The 24,595-nt window shown below is 43.8% G+C and overlaps 1 protein-coding gene across 1 annotated transcript; it reads left to right on the top strand.

The window, feature by feature from the left end:
• On the top strand, positions 1-23,599 carry CAPN6 (calpain 6). Its single transcript, XM_061178522.1, has 13 exons — positions 1-85; positions 6,378-6,557; positions 15,429-15,560; positions 16,603-16,811; positions 17,325-17,517; positions 18,075-18,268; positions 18,525-18,602; positions 18,702-18,888; positions 20,851-20,973; positions 21,152-21,354; positions 21,930-22,051; positions 22,611-22,747; positions 23,348-23,599. Exons 2-13 carry the CDS (start codon positions 6,393-6,395, stop codon positions 23,528-23,530), a joined length of 1,926 nt encoding a protein of 641 aa, XP_061034505.1. The 5' UTR covers positions 1-85; positions 6,378-6,392; the 3' UTR covers positions 23,531-23,599.
• The last annotated feature ends 996 nt before the right edge of the window (positions 23,600-24,595 follow it).

Below are 24,595 nucleotides of genomic sequence, written 5' to 3'. Positions count from 1 at the left end.
CAGACTTTGTAGGGGTTACCTGGCTAAGGGCAGTGGCAGCGGCGGCGGCGGCGGCAGCAGCAACAAGGCTCCGGGGATAACTCAGGTGAGGAGGGAGGACATTCGCAAACTCATCCTGCAATTTTATTTGCTGGATAACTTAGAGTCTCAATGAAATGAAGAAACTTGCACTTTATAGGTAAACTCCGCAGCTATAATTTTATGGTTTGTCTGGATCGAATGTGTGTGTGTGATAGCAGTTTGGAAACTTCAAAACTAATGGAATTTTGGATTGCTTATTTTTTTTGGGGGGGTGTCTAAGGGGTAATTGTGGTTGTCTGGCCATGAGACTTTTCTGGTGATATCTGCTAAGGTTTTTTTATTTTTATTTTTTTGGTCTTCTGTTACTTAAAATACCTGGTAAGGAAGGACAAACCTGGGAGGCGAGTGTGAGGGGGGAGAATCCCCATTTTCAGGGCTTTATTCTAGCTTCTGCTGACCCCCAACTGTGGGCAAATTATTGAAATGCAGGCAAAATCTTGGAGCCACACTGTGTGCAAAAGGTCTTTAAGCCCTGGGAGCGGGGTCCGTGGGTGGTACACTGTTGCACAGGAGGGAATGAATGGCAGCAGAGTCTGTCCTGTCTGCAGAGCCGGGGTCTTCCTGTCCTGGTGACAGGTTGATCTTGGCTATTTCGTGATCAGCCCCTGGCCGGCCTGGTTTTGTTTTTCTCTGATTCTTGCATTGGTGTAAACTTAGATTTGCAGTTGGGGGCTCTATCCGTCCCCACCGCAACTACATTGTTCTGGGGGCTTAGCTGGACTACTTGACCAGAGCAGGCTGGGGTGAGAACGGGGTGGCAAAAGGATTGGAGCGTTGCAATTAAAAATTGGTTCTGAGGATTTGGAGCTTGAAATATGGTGACAAGCACGTAGGAAAATTAAACAAATTCTGCCATCCTGACAGTCACTTCTGGCTTCAGGATAAAGCATCCTGGTTTGTAATTAATGTTTTTAATGAAATTCGACTAATGTCTCATTTGCTAATATTTGTTGTGAAATTAAGGACATTTTATAGTCTGAAGGAATTTAGGAAAAGATCCTACGGGGGACGCCTAATTAACTTGCATTCCTCCTACAGTTTGTGTGTATGTGAGTGTGTGCGCACAAACGCGCATGTGCGTTTATGAATACTTGGGATTTGAATAGCATTCTTTATTTATCCTTAGAGTCCTTAGCAGGCGAGGCAGAAGTCTAAACACTTGTGTAGTCAGGAATAGGTTAAAAAGCAGGCTTTCCGTATCCTTGGGACTTTTCAGTCCCTAAATTAAAAGCAGAAAAAGCCCCTTTGTGACCCCAAAACAGTGTTTCTTTGATTAGCCTTGATTTGAAATCATCTCACCTTCTGACAGCAATTCAAAAGCAAAACTCCTAAGTGCATTCTTGTAAGAAGAGGACAATAAGAATTTTCAAAAGCAATGTCTTGAGGGTTTGCGTTGGCATGCTCCAGCCCCCTTTTTTTTTAAATTGTGGTAAAACGAGTCAGGAGGTCCAGGTTTTAGGGCTAGCTCTGTCACTAACTGTGCAACCTTGGACAAGTCCCTTCACCTTCCTGTAAAAGCAAGGAATTGGACTAAGTGATCTATCTCTAAGAGTCCATCCAATGTAACATTCTAGAAAAATTGGAATTAGATTTTCGCAAGGCTATAAAATTAGACTTACAGGATGGGCTTATTCCAGCCAAGAGGGAAAAATAAAAGGGGTAGTGGGGCAAGTCAGCCAAAATGGAGAGGTGGAAGAGAGAGGAGGTACTGAATGGCAGAGGGGCCATTTTCTATTGGTCTTTCAAATGTTTGTGTGTGTCTTAATGTATGTGATCAAATCTCCTCATTTTCCACTAAGGACAGAAAAGGGATTTAACTTGCTTAGAACGAGCGCTTCCTAATACTACTGCCCTATATTGGTCTTATCCTTAATAGTTAAAAAGCACGTTCACATTCCTAATTTTGTTAGATCTCCCCAATAACACCCTGAGGTGTATATGGGGCAGCCATTTTATTCCCATTGCTCTTATGGGGAAACTGAGGGACAGAGATGTTATCTACACTAAATGATGGTATTTGGGACTGGATCTCCTGACTATGTGTGCTCTTTTCATGATTTTGAATTGCTTTTCATTTTTTGATAGAGTTCTGCAACAATGGAATTAAAGGAAATTGTGCACTCTTTTTTCTTGGAATTTCTTTGAACAGGGTCTTCTCTCTGGGCAGAGTAGATGTGTCCTATATAAGGCTGGATCAGAGGACTTTTGTGGTCCCTTTCAGACCTCAGAATATCTGGCCAACAATTTGAATCTGAAGAACCATACGTTCCTTGGTAGATGCATTCTCTAAGGTGTGGCTATGCTTCTGCCTGTGTAGACATGGAAAGCACTCTTCTCTGGGTAAAATGTGGATGCTGAATTTGTATTACTTCTCCTTCTCTAAGCCCCATTTCTCTCATCACACCACCTCCAGGGATGAGGATAGGGACCGCCGATTGTGGTGAAAGTGGCTGCTACTTCATGCCAGGGCAGAGTTAAGTCTTCTGTATTCACTTTGCTCTGCAAACTCCTAATTGCTTTGACCTCCGATTTTGCCCCAAGTAGAACACAAGGGGGAAACTGGGGAAAAGGAGAAACCAGCCAGGAACAACACCCTCGGGGGCCCTGTTCTCTCCCTCTCTCCCCCTTAAATGCCCTCCCCTGCCCTCCCACTCACCGCAATGGAAAGCAGGTTGTAAACCGCAGACTGGATTTCTTCTTATCAGATCATAATTCTCTTGAGTAAACTGAGGCAGATTTCATTTTTAAGAGCAAAATCTGGTTTCTACTCTAAGGCTGACCCACAGGTAAAGAACAAGTGCTTTTCCTCTTAAGACTTTGTCCAGCTTCCCAAGCTTTCTAGTCCGGTGAGTAGCAAAAGCTCCCTCTCCTAACTGTGGCCTCGTGTTCTACGTGGCAGGCTCCCTCAACTTCCCCTGGCAACTCCTAACTCACCACACCCTGAAGCCACCCCTCCCACTAGCCTTGGTCCACACGGCCTTCTTCATTCTCTCTGGATGGAGGATCCCCACTCAAACAGTACTTCTTAAGACCATTATCTCAATACAAAACTCCACACTCTTTTTCACCCAACCACCCATAATACTAGCCCTCAGGACACAAGGTCCCCCTTCTTAAATGTGCATGTTCCCTTTGTTAGCTGGAGGCTTTCTTTGGTTGATACTCAAAACCCCAGCTTTGCTTCTGTTTACCGACTTTCCTATATGTGGTCTTTAACCTAAAGGCTCTCTTGTCTTCACAGCTGGGTACAGTAAGATAGCAAAGAAGGAACATTCCCTTCTCCACTCTCCTATGCCCTGACAGGGCAAGTTGTTGATGACAAACCCAAGACAAATTTCTCAGTTTCCAAAAGTTTTCTGAGACTTAACTGATGAACCCTGAGATGTGAAGTGTTCGGATTCTCCCATGCTCATCAAACCATGGAAATAAAGAACCTTTTCAATATCCACCACGGCCATGAATTCTAGGCAGAATGCCTCAAAGTTAGGTATCATGTTTGCTTTGGAGGGTTTTCCTCATTTGAGCTAAAAAAAAAAAAATCCCTTCTTTAAGAAGGCAGTGTGGTGTGATAGAAAGCTGTACACTAAACCGGGTGTTACACAGACGAGGCTTTGAGTCAGCTCTGCCATTTTCTAGCTGCCCCTTGTCTGAGCTGCCATTTCTGGAGATACAAAATGAAGGGCACAGATAACATCTACAAAACATGGCTGCCATGAAGAGAACATGAGCTGAAATGCACCCTTCAAACAATAAATTGCCGCACAAACATTAATTTTCTACATAAGACATTCATCCATTCCACAAATATTTCCTGAACAGTGGCTGGGTACCTAGCTCTGTGCCAGGCAGTGAGAGGACTTATGGTGTGTATCTTGCACTTATGGAGCCCTTCCTACTTATTCGAAACACCTGTACACTAACCGTCTCATTAGGGAGAGCCGCAGTGTAAGGAGGGCAAGATAAATAACCCCACTGCCCTGTTGAGAAAATTGAGGCACAAAGAAACCAAAGTCCCAGCAAATGGAATATAGTTTTCTGCTACCTAGTCAGAAACTGGGGGCAATTCTACTCTGCAAGTCCGACGGGGCGTGGGACTGCAATTGTACTCTAACGAATGCCTGTCAAAGTTGAGGCTATTGCTGGCTATTCCTTATTTCCTGTGTGCCCCCAAAATGCATGTGCCCTCACCCAAAAAGCTTGAATTATCTACACCAGCTGTACATTCTGTCTCTGATAAAGTCGACTGGAATCATACCGGTTTTGAAAATCAAACTTGATTTTCTTCTCAATTGATGCCGTTTCTATCTGTAGACAGGCCTCTTTATATAATAGCGATTCCCTTTGCAGGCGCCTTGCCTGCCTCGCCATTTGACTAGGTAACAAGGTAGACTGGCAGTAGCAACAGGCCTTCCCAAGAACAGGAAATACTCACTTATCCAAAATGTTCAGGGACTAGGAGGCTCTGGGAAACTAAATATCCTAATTGTCCCAGACGATCCCCCATTTGCAGCCCGCAGCCTCTGGCAATCCACCCAACCTTCCAGGAAAAGCAAGAGGCACGGTAGGGTTTGTTGTAAGTTTGAGCACATGTAAAAATTGGGGTCCATTTGTAAAAGGCCCCAGAAAGGAGCCCTGGGCATACGTTCAGATTGGCTCTGATGCTGCTTAATGGAAAACTCTTACTGATACCGTACACGACTTCAAACACAGTGAAATGCACGTTAATATTTAAAACCCGTGGACAGACTTAAATCTGATGACTGAAAGCATTTCAGTACTTGCAGTTTCCTGTAGCCTTCCATTTGAAAAACAATTGCCAGTAAACAAGGCTATGGAAAAACTGGTTATTTTCAGCTTCTTATTCCTTGGATTCAGCGAAAGGGTAAGTTTGTTTACACATACTGTAGGTTGCAAATAACATCGAATTAAATTTTTTTATGGTTTTCAAATGGGGAGGCTTCTTTACCAGTGAGACATTTCGATGTAATACTAAAGGAACAGGAAGTAAGATAGTAGAGAGGTCTGATTAATATTACACTTTTTATAAAATAGCAACTGCCTCATTATTAACTGAGTTTTGAGCTGTGTTACCTACACAGATATTCTTTAAAGTGCCAATTAATTAGCCTTTTTTTTTTCAAATTTCGTCCATTTTTTAGCAGACACTCTGACCTTAGCCAGATTTTTTTGTTTCAACCCTCATGTAATCATAGAATATAGACACAGTTATCCTTAAAATATATTTTTGAAATACTTGGTGCATATAGATTTTACAACCCCCTTCTATTTACCATTGACTGTCATCAGAGGATCATTAAAATCATTACAAATCTATCTTTGTGAATCAAGCAAAGTCATTGAAAACCCTATTATCACCCCAAAGCTGTTTAAAATCAAATGTGCCTTTCAAATTATCCTCATAAAAACCAGTTGTCAGGGGCATTTGAGTGTGGGGCACTCTGATAGACATTGCCTGAAGAGCCACTATATTAATTCTCTGTATAGCCATGTGAGAGTTGTTTTGTTGTTTTTTGTTAAGAAAAGAAAGCAACAGCGTATTGACACGGGATAAGAATCCACCAAATTAGTGTAACTGAATTTCGGAGTCTGCCTTTTATGGTGCGCAAATGATTGCACACCAGACTTTGAAGAAGAAAGACACATACAGTCTTTCTATCTTTCCTTGTCTTTGGAGGCCATCTGCTGAGCTCTGTTTCTTGCATTAGTCTTCCTGGCCAGTAATAAAAACGCAAAGCTCTTTAATGATAAAAGGGAAGGAATTGTGTAAAAGGGCTTGTTAGAAGTGAAAGGGGCTGCTTCTCCCCTCAAGCACAAAGTGTGTGGCCCTTCAAGGCACCAAATTATTCTGAATATAGTAAAGCGATTTTCCCCCTTTCTCTTCAAATTTAGAATTGTTCTGTGCTTGAACTCCTCCCTGCCAGTGGAAGATGGAAGATTGCCCTTTAAATTATAATGACTCACATTTAACTAGCAATCTTAACGTTTATTATCTATTTTTCCAATAAGATTGTTAAGGCCCATATTACCCCATTTGGCAGATGAGGAAACTGAGACCCAGAAATGGTTTAGATGCCTTATCCCAAACCCCAAACTAATTTGCTGCAGACCCTGGGCCCTTCTTTCCCTAAAAATGGTGACTTTTCCTTTAAAGCTAAAACTGAGGTGCCTAGCTCTGGGAATAAATCACTGGGATGACAACTGTTTGTCTAATCTCAGGGAATCTTTAAAAGACTTGAGAACGTCTTCCTTCAATAACAACAATTTTCTCATTCTAGACATAGTTTGACATTATGGGTCCTCCTCTGAAGCTCTTCAAAAACCAGAAGTACCAGGAACTGAAGCAGGAATGCATCAGGGATGGTAGACTTTTCTGTGATCCAACCTTTTTGCCTGAGAATGATTCACTTTTCTACAACCGACTGCTTCCTGGGAAGGTGGTGTGGAAACGTCCCCAGGTAACTTTGTTGTTTCAATTTCTGTTTCCCTCTTGATCTCTTTCATCATAAATCTACTTGGTCCACTATTTCACTCACACAGCCCACTGCCTATAGACCAGTTTAGCAGACAACTTTATTTATTTTTTTATAGCATAATATCCTTTTTATATTTTTAGAGCACAGCAAAATTAAGAGGAAGGTATAGAGATGTCCCATGTATTCCCTGCCCCCAGACATACAGAGCCTCTCCCATTATCAAATGCCCCCTCTCAGCGTGGTACCTCTGTTACAACTGGTGAATTTACACTGACACATCATAATCACACAAAGTTCATAATTTACATTAGAGTTCACTCCTAGTGTTGTACATTCTATGGGTTTGGACAAATGTATAATGACATATAGCCATAATTATAGTATCCGAATATTTTCACTGCCCTAAAAATTCCCAGCAGACAGCTTTAAAATGGGAAGTTTTATGGATTTGTGCTTCTGGCTCTAACTTGAGGAATCTTGAATTTTAGTCACATTTTATCAGATTTAGTAATTTAGAAAGAACAAAAAAGAGATATACCATGCTTGTTTTCTTTTGGAAGTTCATTTGAGTAAATATGGTAACTCAGCAAGCAACTATACTCTTGTTTCTTTACTGAGTTACCTATGACAGCAACTTCAAGATAATCTCAGACCATTGAAGAGAAAAACTTATATGGTGAGCATAAATGAAATAAACTCAACAGGGACAAGATGGAGTTTGAATTGGGGGAGGGAGACTTCTTTGCTGCTCTTTGGATACCATCATCTGTATTCTCCCACAATTAGCAAAGTGGGATCCAAGTAGGATTGTAGCTCTTTCACCACCTATTCATAGTTACTATGGTTCTCTGTGGAACAGCTGTATATTGTGTCTCTAAAGCAAGTCTCAGAACCCCTTTACAAGTCCTACATGAGTGGGACGTCAATGTACAAAATGATAGGATGTTGGAATCTGGAGAATAAACAGTAACCTGGTTATATCTAAAGGGTATGACTAGATAGAAGGATATTCAACCTGGGCTCCTTCCCAAAGTAGGTGATCAGGTATATAAGCCACCAAGGGCTGTTATGAAATGCAAATTCTTGGACTTTCACAATATCCTGAAGACCTTCTGATCCTATTTCATGATGTACCTTTTTTATGCACTATTATGGAACCATCTCAGTCAGCAACTCAAGGTTTGCCTTCTTCAATGAACAATTTCCACAGCTTGAACTCCTAAAGGGAGTTCTTACAAGAGCTACTTCGGTTTATGTAGGTTGCCACCAGGGGGTGCCAAGATACATGGATCACGTCAAGGCTCTTGTTTTCTATGTGACTCAGAGGACATGTCTCCATTTTTGCCCATAAAGTATGATAGCCACTGAGAATATAAGAGTTGGAGAAGTTCTCTCCATCAGAATGAAGATTACACTGCTGCTGAGTTTCGGTGCCTCCAGTTGTTGACATCCCTGTAGATCACTGACCTGCAATACAAATCTGGAAAACATGAGCAGAATTCACTAGCCACTAATTCAGTATGGAGAGAGGTAAGATTTTTTTCCCCCAAATGCATGGAGAAAATAGAAATATGCTGTTTGGGAGCCACTCTTATGAATGGATGGTGATAATGAGGGCCACCACTCTTTTTTGATGGTTGGCTATGAAAGAAAGGAGATCAATAAGGCAGAAGTAGCTGAAAAGAAGGCAGGAAACTGAGGGAGGTTTTCTGGGGGAGGGTGTCTTTTACAAATAGGACAGACTTGAACATATTTATAGGCTAAGGAGGAAATAGTAAAGAAGGAGAGGTTAAAGACACAGAAGAAAGAAGGAATAATGGATGAGGGTGAGGTCCTGGACGAGGTGGCAGGAGATCTGATGGGCAGTAAAATCGCAAGCCGACATGAAGCCATTCTGATGTGAGCCAAGCCAACAATGCTTCCTGTATTGGCCCGTCTTTAGACACATCCTCCCTCCCGCATCTTGGCTCAGTCCTTTGTCCTTTGCCTTCATCTTCCAAATTCTGTGGATTGAGTCCTAGATGAATTAGCAGGGAAGGAAAAAAACTTAATAACCACTGCAATAATCCATCTTGCCTCTGAGGCAAGCGATACCCCTTCCAAGGTGAGGGAGTGTCAGAAAGAGAGAGTGAATGGGGTAGAACAAGGCATAAGCATTTAGGGCGTGCCTACTATGGGCCCAGATACTGTGTTTGGAGTTTTCTATACATTTTTCCATTTCATCCTAATTTGCTATAGCTTAGTAAGGTAGGTATCTTAAACACCACTTTGATGTAATTCTTTTTTCCTGGTGTAAAATATAAAGGTAGGTACTATGTTCATTTTATTGATGAGGAAACTGTGTCTCAGAGGGAAGGTAAGAATTTTCCCAGGGTCAGACTACTAACAAGCTGGGATTTGAATCCAGGTTTGACTCCAAAGCCTGTATTAGTTTTTACTCTACCATGCTGCCATGTCAGGGAGATAGATTTGCTCGTGTCTCTTTTGATAAAATAGGTAGCTTCCCTCCAGTAAGTTCTCACATTCCTCCTCACTGTGTTGATGCTGTACGCCCATTAATTGATCCATACTCTCCCTTTTGAGAGCATACTCTGAGCTTAGTCTTAATTAGGCCCAAAGAGAGAGTCAGTTGAGAAACATTTATGGAGCGCTTACTCTATGCCAGCCTCTGTGCAAGATGCAGACGAGGCCTGGGGTGAGGGACTCCCATTCCAGCTGACGAGATGGATATTGAGCTATCGAAGAGTTAAATAAGATATTACTGCTGCAGAGAGGAGGTGCTATTTTCAGGCATATAGCCAGTAAATCATATAGTGTTTTGAAGAAAAGGAGATCATGGTGGATTGGAGTGGTTGGGGAGGGGGGCTCTTGGGGGAGTAGGGGGAGAAACAAGGTTCCGGACCACCATCTGAGTCTCTTCAAAAAGCTGGAGATTCCTCTCCAGCCAGAGTGGAGGCCAAGCCTATGGGCAAGAACCACGTCAAAGTTCTCTGGCCTCCCATCAGGAAAGCCAAGAGACAGCCCTAGGCCTCTCTAAATTGGCTCAGGAAGACCAGATGGGTCGTTGGACTCACCTGCGTCATTGGCAAGGTTGAGCTCCTCATTTGCAGGGAAGCTTACAGACATCTTGTCCCTTGGCATGCCACCCAGCCTCATACTCAAACAGGGTTAGTTTCTGAAGTCTCTAAAATGGAAGAAGCACGATTAACCAGATATTTTCTGTCTCTTTCCCTCCTGGGTTGCAAAGCCTCCATGTCTGTAAACACCACTGCTAATCAAACCAACCAACTGCAGTCAAGCGCCACCATCCTAGGGCAGGATTGAGCGCCCCTTCTTCCCACTTGCCACTTCCCTGCTGCGTCCTAAGGAGCCACTTTAGATAGGCAGGGATTATGAGAGTGTTTTGCAGTTGTTCGGTGCCAGTTCATCTGCCCATACCTTTCAGAGGAAGATCCTTCTCCTTAACACCTCCATTGGTCCAATGACCCCAGCTACTGGCCTAGCTTCCTGGGTACACAGATATATTGCCTGAGACCTGTCCTCCTGGGCTTCCCTGTCCTCCTGGACCTTCAACATATAAAGTCTTAGCAGATTCTAAGAGCTGAGTTCCCCTGAATTACAGTGTGATCCTAAGACAGCAGGTAGGATATTTAGGCTGAAATCTAGCCACCAAATTCCCACAGAAAATCTCTTCTCCAGCTCCCTGCAGCGACTCTCCCCTCCTACCCGCCTCTGGCTTTTTTCCTGACTGACTCATACCCAGCTACAATCGTGTCTTCGAGTCAGACACAGCTATTCTCCTGCTAAAATGGATCAAGGCCTTTTGGGGATTGCACAGCCAGCTGTGGAGGAAGCCAGGGCACCTGCACAAGATCTGGCAGCTCTCCTGGTCAAGTTTTGAGTTCAGCCTCCACTACCATGGCCCTTGCCCAGGTCTTTTCACTACCTTGGGTGAGAAGAGGCCGATCAGGTTCTGGATTAAAGCAAAGGTGGGAGGAATGGGAGGGAATGGTTGAGAGGGGACATTAGAAGCAGAGAGAGATTGCATATGAGGGACCCCGATAAAGGAGGAAATATTTCTCTCTTTGTGCTAATAGAAATTTCCAACACCCAGCTGAATGGGACACCTCTGTAGAGCAGTTTTGGCCTAGACTGTTCATGAATTTCTTTTTCTTCCCAGAGATCATGTCCCTCCACGTGAATAGTCCTAAGTGTTTTTTTCTGTTGACACAATCGAAAAGAGTTGACTAGGCCAATACTCTTGCCACATGTCCTATTTATTTTAGATTCTGAATTTAAAAAACGCTAACAGCTTTATCAAAGTACAATTTATACACCATAAAATTCAGCTGCTTTAAGTGTACAAAGCAATGATTTTTTAAAATAAATTTACAGAGTTGTGCAAACATCACCACAATCCAGTTTTAGACCAGTTGCATCATCCCAATACAATCCCTTGTGCACATTTGCAGGGAGTAAACCTCTCCTCCCCCCAGTCGCAGGCAACCAGTAATATACTTTCGGTTTCTGTCTAGATTTGCCTATTCTGGACATTTCACTTAAAATGGAATCATAAAAGTAACTGGCTTCTTTAGATTAGCATGATTTTCAAGGATCATCCATGTTGTAGCATGTATCTGTTTCTTTTTATCGCTGAACTGTATTCCATTGCACGGATATATAAATTTTTCCCAATAAAGCAGTTTGGGATTTACACCTGCAGTCTCCTTGCAGAAGTCTGAAGGTTTAAAGAAGAAGATAATTCTGTAGTGACTTGCTTGTCCAGTTTGGAAGTGGAAGTTGGGCTTAAGATATTATTCTATGGTTCCATACTGAGTTTTCCTTGGAGGGGTTAGGAAGGAAGAGAATGTTTTACCAATGACAAGATTGTCATGCAGAAGCAAAACTCCCCAGCAAGTAAAGTTGACTCCTTGTGCAGGTGGTTCAACATTGGTCCCTGAGCCGAGGTCCACCTATAAATGCCGTGTCTGGAGATGGTACAATTTTCTAAGGATAAGATAATGTTTGCTTGGACTAGCTGATAAAGCCCTCAGGCCCTGAATGGCAGCCCTGGGCCTTCTGGGACGACTTAGAGCCTTGGACTCAGTCCTAATGTACCTACTGCAGGGCCGGCCTCACTTGTGAGTGTCCACACTGTCTCCATCCCCATGGGACTGCTAGACTGCCCATAGCACTTTTGAAATGCCTCCACTCTTCTGGCTGCTGGTTTTCTAGGCAGCCTTTCATTTTACTGTGGTTCTTGAGGTTTACCCTGGACCTCAATGTTTATTGTCAGCAAATTTCACCTGTGTAAAAAAAAAAAATTGCTAAATATGTGGATGCGGTAGGTGCGAAGAGAGCCACATAGAGTGACATGCGTGGGGCTCCAAGGCTTATAACTGTATGCCTCCCTCCCCCACCACCCAGAGATCTCTGGGAAAGGAGATGAGGTAAGGACAATGGGAGGATCTCTCAATGCTCAGCTAAGAGAACGTACTTCCTAGAGACGCTGCTTTGCTTGTATCAGTAGAAGGCTTTGGCTCAGAGATAGGGGTCTACAGAGACCATTCTTGGATTTACTCTTGGTGCTTGACTTCCTAGTTGTGTGTTTTCCCCCTAAGAAATTATTTGGCCTTGACAAACAGCCCAGTTCAAGGATCACGTCGACTAGGCCAACACAGCTGGGAACCATTAGAGGTTCAGCAATCTTCCCTACCTCTCAAGCCACCCAAATATGTGACTATGTGAGCTGTGACCTCTCCTCCAACTCCACTCCCTACCATTTCAGCAGAGCTTGGGCTGAAATGTCCCATCTGCACTCTGCATCCCAGCTTTGACTTACAGGAAAGTGTCTCCAGCCTTGCTTCCTTACCCCCGCAGGAATTATAGCCAGTTGTCTAAATCTAGGGGAAAATTCAATAAATATCCATTTCATTGTTTTCAAATTTGTCACCAAAAAGTCCATTTGGCTGTTAGATTTGCATTGGCTGATTACCCTTTACCCTTTCTACCTCCTTAGCTATTTCTAGTCTTTCACTTCCTTAAAGAGGTAAAAAAAATGTGGCTTAATAAAAATGTTCTCCCATGCTTCACATCATGGTGCTGACATACATAAGAGTTTGATTCATATTTCGTGGATGAAATTGAGGAGATTAAAGCACATTGGTGATATCTAGCCTAGAACCAAAAGCTAAGACATGAGTTAAGCCAGTCTTCCAGAATGATGGAGAGCTTTTAGGTGAGCGTTAAGCAAAGAGACATAAAACACTGGGATGGATGACTGAGAGAATTAGTTGCATCTCCACCCCTGAAGAGCTTCACAGTATTATCCTTTGCATGGTGACCATTGATCAACTTAAAGGCAAAAGGATGAACCAGCTGATGTCTACAGGTTCCTTCTCTAACTGTATGTGAAGAACCTAAAACTTTAATCCTAGGTCTACTAACTAGCTAAATGACAGGAGAGGCAAGTTACTGCCCTTCTCTGGGCCTGTTTCCTCATTTATAAAATAAACAGGTTGACTAAATAGTCTCTAAATTCCTTCCAGGTTTGACAGTCTATGGACTGTTAACTCATTTTTAAAAACCCTTTGTTAAATAGCCATCCATCAAGTATGAAGAGTGGTGAAGTAAAACTGGGGCATGGGCCAGTTTATGAGAGGAAATGGAAAATAAGGTGTTTTTTTTGCCCAAATGTATATTCTCCCATGATCACACACAGCTTTACACACACACACACACACACACACTATATATATATATATATATATATATATAAATGTAAACTCACATTCACATTAGTCGACAGGAGAATAATTATCCAGTTCCTCAATTTGAGTTCTGTTTCCATGTCTTTTTGCTTATTTACGTGATCCTTTAGGTCTTAAATAGAAGTTGACATGCCAAAAGTGTTTGCTGAGCCTAGATCCCTGCTGTGAATTAAAGCCTTGTGGAAAATCAAGACACTGTAATATAACCCCAACCACTAATAACTCTACGTAAAACCAGCAAATAATTTGCCTTAATAATCTAAAAACACACTCTTCCACATATCGATGTTCACTTTATTGTTTTTTCATGCTTGGAAACTATTATCTGCATCATCTAAGTCCAAGAAATCACTGTATAACTTTACATCTTGCTACAAATAAAATGGTAACGCCTGACTCAGAAAGGAAAAACTGTGTTTCGTCTCATCTTAGAAAGGGCAAAGAAACAATCAGAAGAGAAAGAATATCAGGATTGAATCCACCCAACACACCTGCTTTATGTTCAATAAGTGAAAAAACAGGCAGCTCCCAATGCATGAAAAAAATTTAGTAAGATAGAAGTCTTCTCCTAAGACAAAAAAGTAATGAGACACCAGACGTGCATCTAAAAAAAAAAAAAAAAAAAGACCAGAAAACCAAAGCTGACGACAACCCACCTAACTCTCTCCTTTTGGCAAAGGGATGACCAATTAATCTTCAGTTTGGACTTGTCCTTGCCCAGAATGCCTATTCCTTTCCAGAGTTATTTTGGCTTTTAAAGAATATTTGGAATGTTTCATTCTGTAGACCAGACCCTTCATCAAGGAGAATTATGTCCATTAAAAAAAAGAGGTTTGAGAACCAGAAAAATATAGCTGTCTCTATTTAATAATTTTTTAAAGGATATATGTCTAGATTTTCTTTCCATTTGAGACTAGGATTTATTTCTGCTGGGTAAGCAAAATGTCAAGGTACTGGCCAACGGCCTCCTCCACGAAGCTGTCTCCATCTACCCAAGACTTCATTGGTATTTCCTGCCTTTGAACTCTGCAAGGGCTGATACTCTGAGTCACACAAACGTGTCTTCAGTTATATGGTGTCATGTATGTGACTATACCTCTGTCCATGACTGTCTCTCTACTCCTTATGCCTCCATATCTCTCCCTTGTCCAACTGCTAACTCTAGTCATCCGTAAGGCTTCAGTGTGAACATTACCACCACTATTCAAATTATTTTGTCTACCACCAGGGAAATTTTGGGGATCCTTCCTTTAGGCATTGATTATACTTTGAAAATTCCTCCATTACATTGTGCTGGAATTGTATTATTTGGGCCTCATTTTCCTACTTGCAGTGGGAATGGCACAGCTAATGATCTGTTGGGGAAAGACACACACATACGCCTCAAACAAATACTTCCCCCACTCTGTCCAGGTTCTGAACATCCGCTGTGGGAAAAGAGTATCTGCTGAAGTGCTCCTAGACGCGGTCTATTACCACCTGCTATTAGTGTTGCTGCCATCTGTATTCATCCAAAGATGTGGGGAAATCTTGTTGCATGGACACCGCTGTTGCCTTTGCTTTATGTTAGGAAAGGGCTTCATGTATAAGGTCTCCTAACTCATTTTTCTGGAGAGGGAGAAGCATTAATGTCCACCTCTATCAGGCCTTGTCTTTTAAGTGCAATCACCCATCTGAGCACAGGCGCTTCAGAAAATCTCATCCTGACAAATAGGATCAGAATGTAATGTGCTAATCCCTCGTTCTCCTCTTTACAAGCTCACTGCTGCAGTGAAAACTCTCTAAACCTCAATGATAGCTATGTCTGAGGGCTCCCACCAGCACGTCTCATCCTGTCTCAGTCGCATCCTCTCCTTCCATTTCTCCTGCCACCTTCCCACATGACCCTTTTTCCTGTGTCTTGATGAGCTGCTGCTTTGTGTTTGTTTCCACAACCCCCCAACCCTTCCTTTCTCCTACCTGTGGAAGTCCTGGTAATCTTTCCACCTTACCTCATCTGTGAAGTCTGTCCTGCCTAGCTGAGCTCACACTGACCCGTGGGGAACACTTCCCAGACTCTTAGAACCAACTGTTGTATCCACAGGACATCTGCGATGACCCCCGTCTGATTGTGGGCCATATCAGCAACCACCAGCTGACCCAAGGGAGACTGGGGCACAAGCCAATGGTCTCTGCGTTTTCCTGTTTGGCTGTTCAGGAGTCTCACTGGACAAAGGTACCGACCTCACTCTGTTTCCACCTCCTTGTCTTCTTTAGTAACTTTCGGAAAAGTCAGCTCGTAACTGTCTCAGATTGTTTAATTCCTGAAGTCAGAAGTATTAACGATTGAAGGTGATTTCCCTCAATTTTATTATGAGAATTTTCACAAATACAGAAAGTTGAAAGAATTTTACAGTCAACACCCATTTACTCACCTAGATTCTACCATTAACATTTTACTCTATTTGCTTTGTCACACATATTAGGTGATCTTTTGTCACTTGCAGTACTTCGACTCAGTAGCTCTGCATACTTGCATTCTCAGTACCTACTGGGGTAAAAAGCCACTGGGGGCCAGGAAGTCACTGACAGATATGAACAAAAGAAAAGGTGAGAAAGGTGGAACTAGATCCTTGAAAAGGTTCTAATAAATTATAAGAGTACAAAAATTCCTTTGGCATTTAGGCAGAGTTCAAGGCAATGAAGTGTTGACCTGGGAAAAATTAGAGCATTTTCTTCAGAAAATAACAATTTTAGAAGATGAATGTGTAATTGTATTTAAAAAGGAGACTTTCCCAAATGTAATTTTATTCAAGGTGTGAATAAAATCTATAGTCTATAGAATCTGCACGGACTCTCTAGGATGGCCCTTTAAAAACTGAAACCACAGGGGGCCTTGTGTTTTGATTGATTTTGCTTTTTAAAATGCCTTGTTTATGTGGTTAAATATGCAACCACGAATATGTTTGTGTAGACAGTCTCTCATGATCGAGTTTGTAGATTAACTGTGGGAAATAGTTTAACCCATAGCTTGCTGCCCCCAGTCACCCTGTGTGTATTCAGGGCAAGCATGGTAATACTATCCTCAGCAAAACTGAACTGGGGGAGCAAAAATTGCAGAAAAAAATGCCCTACCAGGGACTTCCTACCTAGACCCAAACCAAATGTATTTGGTGTGCTTCCTGTTGCCACACGGGATTTGCCAGAAGTCAACTATAATCTCAATATTTGGATGTGGTCTGGTGAATACAGTTGATTGAATGTTCTTATATTTCCAGACAATTCCCAACCATAAGGAACAGGAATGGGACCCTCGAAAACTAGATAAATATGCTGGGATATTTCGCTTCCGTTTCTGGCATTTTGGAGAATGGACCGAGGTGGTGATTGATGACTTGCTGCCCACCATCAATGGAGATCTCGTTTTCTCCTTCTCCACCTCCATGAATGAGTTTTGGAATGCTCTGTTGGAAAAAGCTTATGCCAAGTAAGGAGGGGGGTTGGCTAGTCAGTGGTCAGGCTACACAAGGAAAGGAAGGTCACATTCATCCTTGGGAACTCATGCTCTCCCAGCTTAGCCTTGGGCTTTAAATTGGGTAGGATATCAGTCAGATCCAAGGCATTGCTTTGGACCTGGGAATGGCCCTCCGTAATTCCAGATGAGAAAGAAATCAGCTGTTCCAGTTTCCATTAAACCCTTACTGCTCCCAGGCGCCCTCTTCCTGCTGCTGATCTACAGATCACATGGCATTATGGCCGCAGATTTTCTCCTTGTCTAATATTTACCTGTAGAAAGAAGTTTCTGCATGGACCGTCCTAGATCAACATAGCCTAAACCTAGAAATCTGACTATGTTCTCAAAATAGCTCTCATTTTGTACCTAGAGAAAAGCTAGCCGGTAAAGGCTGGCTGGGCAAGGACTGTTTTAACTTGGGGGAACAAGATGTCCTTGACCTGGAAAAATACTTTTACAAAGATAACTTTGCATATTTGCCCCCAGGCTGCTTGGCTGTTATGAAGCCCTCGATGGTCTGACCACTACTGATATCATCGTGGACTTCACTGGCACATTGGCTGAAACTGTTGACATGCAGAAGGGAAGATACACTGAGCTCGTTGAGGAGAAGTACAAGCTGTTTGGAGAACTGTACAAAACATTTACCAAAGGAGGTCTGATCTGTTGCTCCATTGAGGTTTGTACTCACCAAAACCACTCTTCGCTCACTTCTGGCAGAGGAGACCACGACATTTAGTGGAGAACATCACCCTTACCCCGGAGATCCAGAACAAGTCATTATGAAACTCAGAAAGCTAACAATAGGCACTGAGCCCTGGCGCAGAGGCTAAGGAGCTTTAACCTATTATCCTTTTGTACCAGTCATCCCGCTGGAGGCCGATGTAGCATCCGAGCTGATGTAAATAGTCTCTGCTAAATTATCCCTCCTGCCTCTGCTCCTGGGTGTGGTGGTTATAGCTGTTTGCTCAAAGAATTAACCAACCCCAACAAATTTCAATGCTCTTCATATCAGTGTACTACCGTGGGTCATTTGAATTGTTTGAGTTGTTATATTAAATGCTTTATTTCCTTTCCTTGGCTTGCTTTGTGTCAAGTTAGGTGGCAGGATCAAATTTCTATCTGCGTAAGAGAACTAGTTTCAACCGTACTCGGGTAAACCAATCAAGGAAGAGGAAGAGCCAAGCCTTGGATCTCCCAATTCTTGTGCCCTTATGTATCTTTCTTTGCTCTCAGTTTCCCAATCAGGAGGAACAAGAAGTTGAAACTGATTGGGGTCTACTGAAGGGCCATACGTACACCATGACTGATATTCGCAAGATTCGTCTTGGAGAAAGACTCGTGGAGGTCTTCAGTACTGAGAAGCTGTACATGATTCGTCTGAGGAACCCCTTGGGAAGACAAGAATGGAGTGGGCCCTGGAGTGAGATGTGAGTGGCTTTCCACTTTGATTGCTGCATCCCCAAAGCCCTATACATTCTCCCAATCCCATCCCTCCAGACTGCTAGTGGGCTGTCAATGCTTAGTGACATCTGTGGGTCCTTCTCGGACATGGGGCCTGTGACTTAGCTGGTGGTGAGACAAAGCTGTCCCAGTCCTCATGTATTCTGTTCCTTTGGCATCCTGCTTACTGTAGGAAGTCAATGGCAAACATAATGGCTTATCCCTTTGTTCATTTGCCTTTAGCTCTGAAGAGTGGCAGCAACTGACTGCAGCAGATCGCAAGAACCTGGGGCTTGTTATGTCTGATGATGGAGAGTTTTGGTGAGCAGAGGTTTTCTGTGCTAAAGGGAATTGGGGCTTCCACATGGAACTGCAGGGGTAGGTATTAAGTATCATCTTCATTTCTTTCCTTCCATTCAGGATGAGCCTGGAGGACTTTTGCCGCAACTTCCATGAACTGAATGTCTGCCGCAATGTGAACAACCCTATTTTTGGCCGCAAGGAGCTGGAATCGGTGGTGGGATGCTGGACTGTGGATGATGATCCCCTGATGAACCGTTCAGGAGGCTGCTATAACAACCGTGATACCTTCCTGCAGAATCCCCAGGTTTAAATCAAATTCTTTTTCTTTGCCTTCAAGTTATCAAGGCAATAGGAAGCCAGGTCTCACCTTGGAGTATTTCTTTGACATCAGTTCTCCCATTTGCAGCTACTGTGTAATATTCATCAACCAAGATGCATAGGGATTGGCTCAGATGCCTGTAAAGCAGACTGTGTCTCTTTGCAGAGATGTGACTTGGTGACATTATCAAATCCAAGCCACCTCCTCTGGCCGCCTCTTTCCTGACCATATTGCTGGGTATGCTTTGACACTCCCTGCTTCCTTGTAATGGTCCCACATTAGAGAGAAAGGATCTGCTCCCTGACATTTTCTCAATTCTTTTTCATTTCTTTACTGCCTAATTGTTCTCTTGGGTATGCATTTACTATATGTGTCCTCTTTCTCATGCAGGTGATTCTTCTGAACCCCATCATTATGCCTCCCTTTTCTCATCTAGAATACCAGGTCATTCTTCTCAGGATTTGAATCGCTACCCTGTCAATGACCCCGTTCCATCCATCTCCCGTTACAATGCTATTCCAGATGACACATTAGAGGTCAAGCCCAGGCACACCCCAAAGCAAAAAATCCAAACATCCAAAGCCTGAACCTATAATAACCTTGATGGTTTTATCTGCAAATGTGCTGATGAGCTAACCCACAGGAGACAAGACTTCTGACTATATTGCAGCCTTACACATGAGTGTGTCTTTTCTTTCCATGAGCTTCATTGGCCAGCCATTTTGAAGGATACTAAAGCTGGTGGGCTGATTTACTTAACTCATAGTTTTCTCCATTCCTTCCACCTTAATTGTCCCTAAAGAAAAGAAAGCTCCTATTGCCACCCCCCTTCATTTACAGCCCTGGAAATGCTTTAACTATCAGGAACATATACCAAACTGGGGAAATGGGCTTTTTGGCTTCACTGTTTAAGTGTCTGTGCAGGATGGACCGACAGGGGCCTCGTGATCACATGTTTCTGCATCTGTTTCCTGTTTCTTGGTGGGAGGGTTGGGGGAGAGAGAGAGAAATCTGATGCCTTTTAGTCTTACTTCCCAATGGCGCCATGATTCCCCAGATGATGTTTGGGAAGTCTCTAGAACAGGCCTGCAGCATCCTTAAAATGGTGATAGCAAAGCATCAATTCACCAAGGAAATGGATCCGGCCCCTTCCACAAGTCACACATCTGGGCTGGCAATAGGAGGCTAGCCTAGGGGAATGCTGCAGTGTCAGGTTAAGTGAAGCAAGGATGCTTTCTGTCTTTGTTGATTCTCAAATTTTCCTGTGTACAGCTTTTAAAAACAAGGGGACAGTTTATAAGATTTTTAAAAATTTTATTTATTCAATTTATTTATTTTCGGCTGCGTTGGGTCTTCGTTGCTGTGTGCGGGCTTTCTCTAGTTGCGGCGAGCTGGGGCTACTCTTCGTTGTGGTGCATGGGCTTCTCATTGCGGTGGCTTCTCTTGTTGCGGAGCACGGGCTCTAGGCACGCGGGCTTCAGTAGTTGTGGCACGTGGGCTCAGTAGTTGTGGCTCGCGGGCTCTAGAGCGCAGGCTCAGTAGTTGTGGTACACGGGCCCAGTTGCTCCATGGCATGTGGGATCTTCCCAGACCAGGGCTCGAACCCGTGTCCCCTGCATTGGCAGGCGGATTCTTAACCACTGTGCCACCAGGGAAGCCCACAAGGGGACAATTTAAAAAAACCTAAGATCCTACCAAGAACTTATTAAAACAAAGCATACCCTCTTTGGCATCAAAGGCCTAGGTATGAAGTTGGCTCTCTCAACACATGCTGAATGCCATAAGGAGAAGCAAACATTAGGATCTGCATTTAGCAAGTCAATGGCAAAGCCCAGAACATAACCCAAGTCTCTGCTTCGCAAGGTAGAGTTTTCTTCCCTGAAATTTGAGCTGGCTCATCTGAAACAGAAGTGCTAACTAAGCTCCTTGCTGGCCTCTTTCCCTTAGTACATCTTCACTGTGCCCGAGGATGGGCACAAGGTCATCATGTCTCTGCAGCAAAAGGACCTGCGCACTTACCGCCGCATGGGAAGACCCGACAATTACATCATCGGCTTTGAGCTCTTCAAGGTAAGAATGGGCCTTTGGAGCAGAGAGAATGATGGCAAACAGTGTCAACATTAGGACGGCTTGGGGTTAGGGGAATTAAGAAAGGTCGAGGGATAAAGAAAGTAGAAGAGCTAGGATCTTCCAACGCAAAAACTATGATTTGAGTGCAATGGAGCATCTCCTTCTCTTGCATTTCCAGGTGGAGATGAACCGCAAATTCCGCCTCCACCACCTGTACATCCAGGAGCGCGCGGGGACCTCCACTTATATTGACACGCGCACCGTGTTTCTGAGCAAGTACCTGAAGAAGGGCAACTACGTGCTTGTCCCAACTATGTTCCAGCACGGCCGCACCAGCGAGTTTCTCTTGAGAATCTTCTCTGAAGTGCCTGTCCAGCTCAGGTGCCGTTTCCTTGGCCAGCCCTGCCAACTCCCATTCTGTGCTTTGCCTCCAGTCCTAACCCTCTTGGCCCTCTTCCCCTAGGTGGACACTCAAAGGGACAACTTGTTCAAGTCAGATTTAGCTGCAGTGATGGCAGGAGAAAGATTTCTCAAAGTGGTGTGGGTTGTGAGAAGTTCCCTGTGGAGGTCAGAGCTTCAGTGCTTTGAGCTGCCATTTAAGGAGAACAGGCCTATAGCCTAAGCTTTTCCACTTATATTTTATCTTCTGTTCTCTGGCTGACTCTCTCTTCTCTTAAACAGCTGGCACTCCTCACTGCTCCTCTATTATGTTCTGAGTGCTGGGTCACCAAAGCTACCTTTTCACCCCAGCCCTGCCTACTCTGATCTTTATCTGCTGGGCCTTAAAGCAAGAGGAAAGGAAAACATCCTCATAAAATATAAGCCATGTCTGAGGAGGAATGGGCTAAGTCACTTGGCATTTCATGTTTTTCAACAACAAGGTCTGCTTTGGCGAGCCTATCTCCTCATCAAAGGGCATTCGTCATGGATGACGTGTCTTCTTTTTGATGTTCCAGGGAGCTGACTCTGGACATGCCCAAGATGTCCTGCTGGAATCTGGCTCGTGGCTACCCCAAGGTTGTCACCCAGATCACAGTGCATAGTGCCGAGGGCCTGGAGAAGAAGTATGCCAATGAAAGTAAGAACTGCAGGGGTGTCTAGGAAAGCAAAATGCAGTTTCATTTATTGCATATATGGTTAGAAAAGATGGTCACAAATGATTCTCTCCAGTGGTGTTTTCCGTGTAGAAAAGTCAGAATGGCTGTCAACCGTGGTAGGAAAATGGGATATATATAAACAACAAGGTCCTACTGTATAGCACAGGGAACTATATTCAATATCCTGTGATAAACCATAATGGAAAAGAATATTTTAAAAAGAATGTATATGTGTATAACTGAATCACTGTGCTGTACAGCAGAAATTAACACCATGTTGTAAATCAGCTATACTTCAATTTAAAAAAAGAGAAAATGGGATATAAAAGTCTTTGGGCAAGGGCGTATCTAATATTCATTTCTATATCCCGATATAAAGTATAGAAAAGAAAAGGGAAATAGGAACCAAAGTCCTAGGTCATTCTAGTACCCAGGTGTTATGCTAAAAGTCCCAGAATAGACTTAGTGAGATAGTTTCTTGACTATCTAGAAAGAGGACTTTTAATCACTGTGTTAAAAATAAATGTTACTTTGTTCCAGCTGTAAACCCATATTTGGTCATCAAGTGTGGAAAGGAGGAAGTCCGTTCTCCTGTCCAAAAGAATACTGTTCATGCCATTTTTGACACCCAGGCCATTTTCTACAGAAGGACCACTGACATTCCTATTATAGTGCAGGTAAGGATGTGAACAGGGACCCTCAGGTGGCTCATATTCAGTACCAGATACTGGATGATCCCAAGTGCCTCACAGATGTCTAGGATACAGAGCAAGGCTTATCCTGGTTTTTTGTTTGTTTGTTTTGTACTCGAAGACACCTCCCACCAGGCACAATCACTCGCTTCCTTATGAATCTCCATCCTAAATCTCCTCTCCTCTGTTTCTTTCATTGTGGGCAGAAGCCCGCATGCTGGCAGATACACATGTTAACACAGGTACTGTAACTTCCCATGTGGGGAAGTATATGCCAGTTCACATGCCCCTCGTCCTGCTGCCCAGAATGGAGCACTGTGGTTTGGCTGTTTTTCTGACTTAATGCTTCTGACCAGCTGCCTTTCGGCGGCCATCTCATAGGTCAAGGTTGATTCTGAACTCTGGTGGCTTTTCATCTCTACTCTTTGACGTACGTTCCCCTTAGCCAGAGAGGTATCAGGAAATACAGTCTCTTGGTTTTTAAACAGACCTTTCAAAGCCCGGCATTAGGTTCTAGATGCCACTCGGCAAAGTCCGATGTTACAGAGGGTTGCTCATCTTCACTTTCTTGACTTGTCTCTCCAGGTCTGGAACAGACGAAAGTTCTGTGATCAGTTCTTGGGGCAGGTTACTCTGGATGCTGACCCCAGTGACTGCCGTGATCTGAAGTCCCTGTACCTGCGTAAGAAGGGTGGCCCAACTGCCAAAGTTAAACAAGGCCACATCAGCTTCAAGGTTATTTCCAGTGATGATCTCACTGAGCTCTAAATCTCCAGCTCCAGGGAATCCTGACAGAGCTTTCCCATCCTTTTATTTTCTGTCAGATGCTAGATCTTATCTAGGATTCATAATCTTTTGAAAGAAAGAAATTCACAGTAATTAATTTTTCCTTTCTTCTGATAAGTTCCCCATACCTCCCGATCCGAGTAGCGTTAAGTAGCTACATAACCTATATACCTCCAGCAGCTGGACAGGGGGAGGTGACAGTCCTATCTGGAGATCAGACAGATGTTGGCCAAGGAAAGATCTCTGGGGCTTCCGGGGGTGAGATTCATGCAGGACAACGAAAACAGCCTGGATACCCTACCGATGTCTTAGCTGTTTTCAGGTGCCCCAAATGTCTCCGCTGTAGGGCATGTTGAGGAAGGGGGAGGGGTGATCAAGGCCAAGCAGGTCTAGCCTGACATCCCAGCTCCTGACTGAACACTACAGGTGTCCCAGCAGCCTTTTTACCCAGCAGCCGGAGCCTGTTTTTACATCCCCAGCCCTTACCGCCGGCACCGCCATCACCACCACCACCAACCACCACCTCCGGAAAGTGTAGTCCTGCCCTGACCCAAGTCACCCCCCACGGTAGGTTTTACCTTCATGTTGAGGAAGCTTCCTAGGTGCTTAATCAAGAGCTGGAGTTCCGTGAGGCTCAGACAGTGGGAAGGGCCCGAGCTCCAGCTCCATGGAAGCCAGCTGTGTGCCACAAGAGGGAAAAGTGGAAGAAGCTGCAGTGGGAGACAAAGCCTCGGTCCCCCGCGCATCCACACACACCTACACTCACACACGCGCACGTGGGCGCGCACGAACTACCGTTCAGGCAGTCAGCGGGCAAGAGGAAGGACGAATAAGGACCACGCAGGATAAAAGGACGAGAGACTCCATCCAGGCCTAGTCCAGCCAGTTTGGGGCCCCTGACTGCAAATGTGAAACCTCCTGCTGCTGCTAGGTTTACAAACAAGCCCGTTGTCCTGTGCCTCCTAATATCATTGGTACTGAAGACCCCATCTGGGGGGCTTGAGACCCCTCAGGCTTTTCTCCCAGTTGGGAACGTTCACTCCCTGG

This window comes from Eubalaena glacialis, chromosome X (assembly GCF_028564815.1).
Source record: "Eubalaena glacialis isolate mEubGla1 chromosome X, mEubGla1.1.hap2.+ XY, whole genome shotgun sequence".
NCBI classification, from domain to species: Eukaryota; Metazoa; Chordata; class Mammalia; order Artiodactyla; family Balaenidae; genus Eubalaena; species Eubalaena glacialis.
This window is presented reverse-complemented; position numbering and strand designations above follow the sequence as displayed.

What these genes read in the sequence shown, in the direction of transcription:
- CAPN6 (XM_061178522.1), top strand. Translation starts at nt 6,393, where the DNA reads ATGGGTCCTCCTCTGAAGCTCTTCAAAAACCAGAAGTACCAGGAACTG. An exon ending in TTGGAAAAAGCTTATGCCAA is followed by an intron (nt 16,812 to 17,324) that starts GTAAGGAGGGGG and finishes ATTTGCCCCCAG; the next exon opens with GCTGCTTGGCTGTTATGAAG. An exon ending in CCTTCCTGCAGAATCCCCAG is followed by an intron (nt 18,889 to 20,850) that starts GTTTAAATCAAA and finishes TCTTTCCCTTAG; the next exon opens with TACATCTTCACTGTGCCCGA.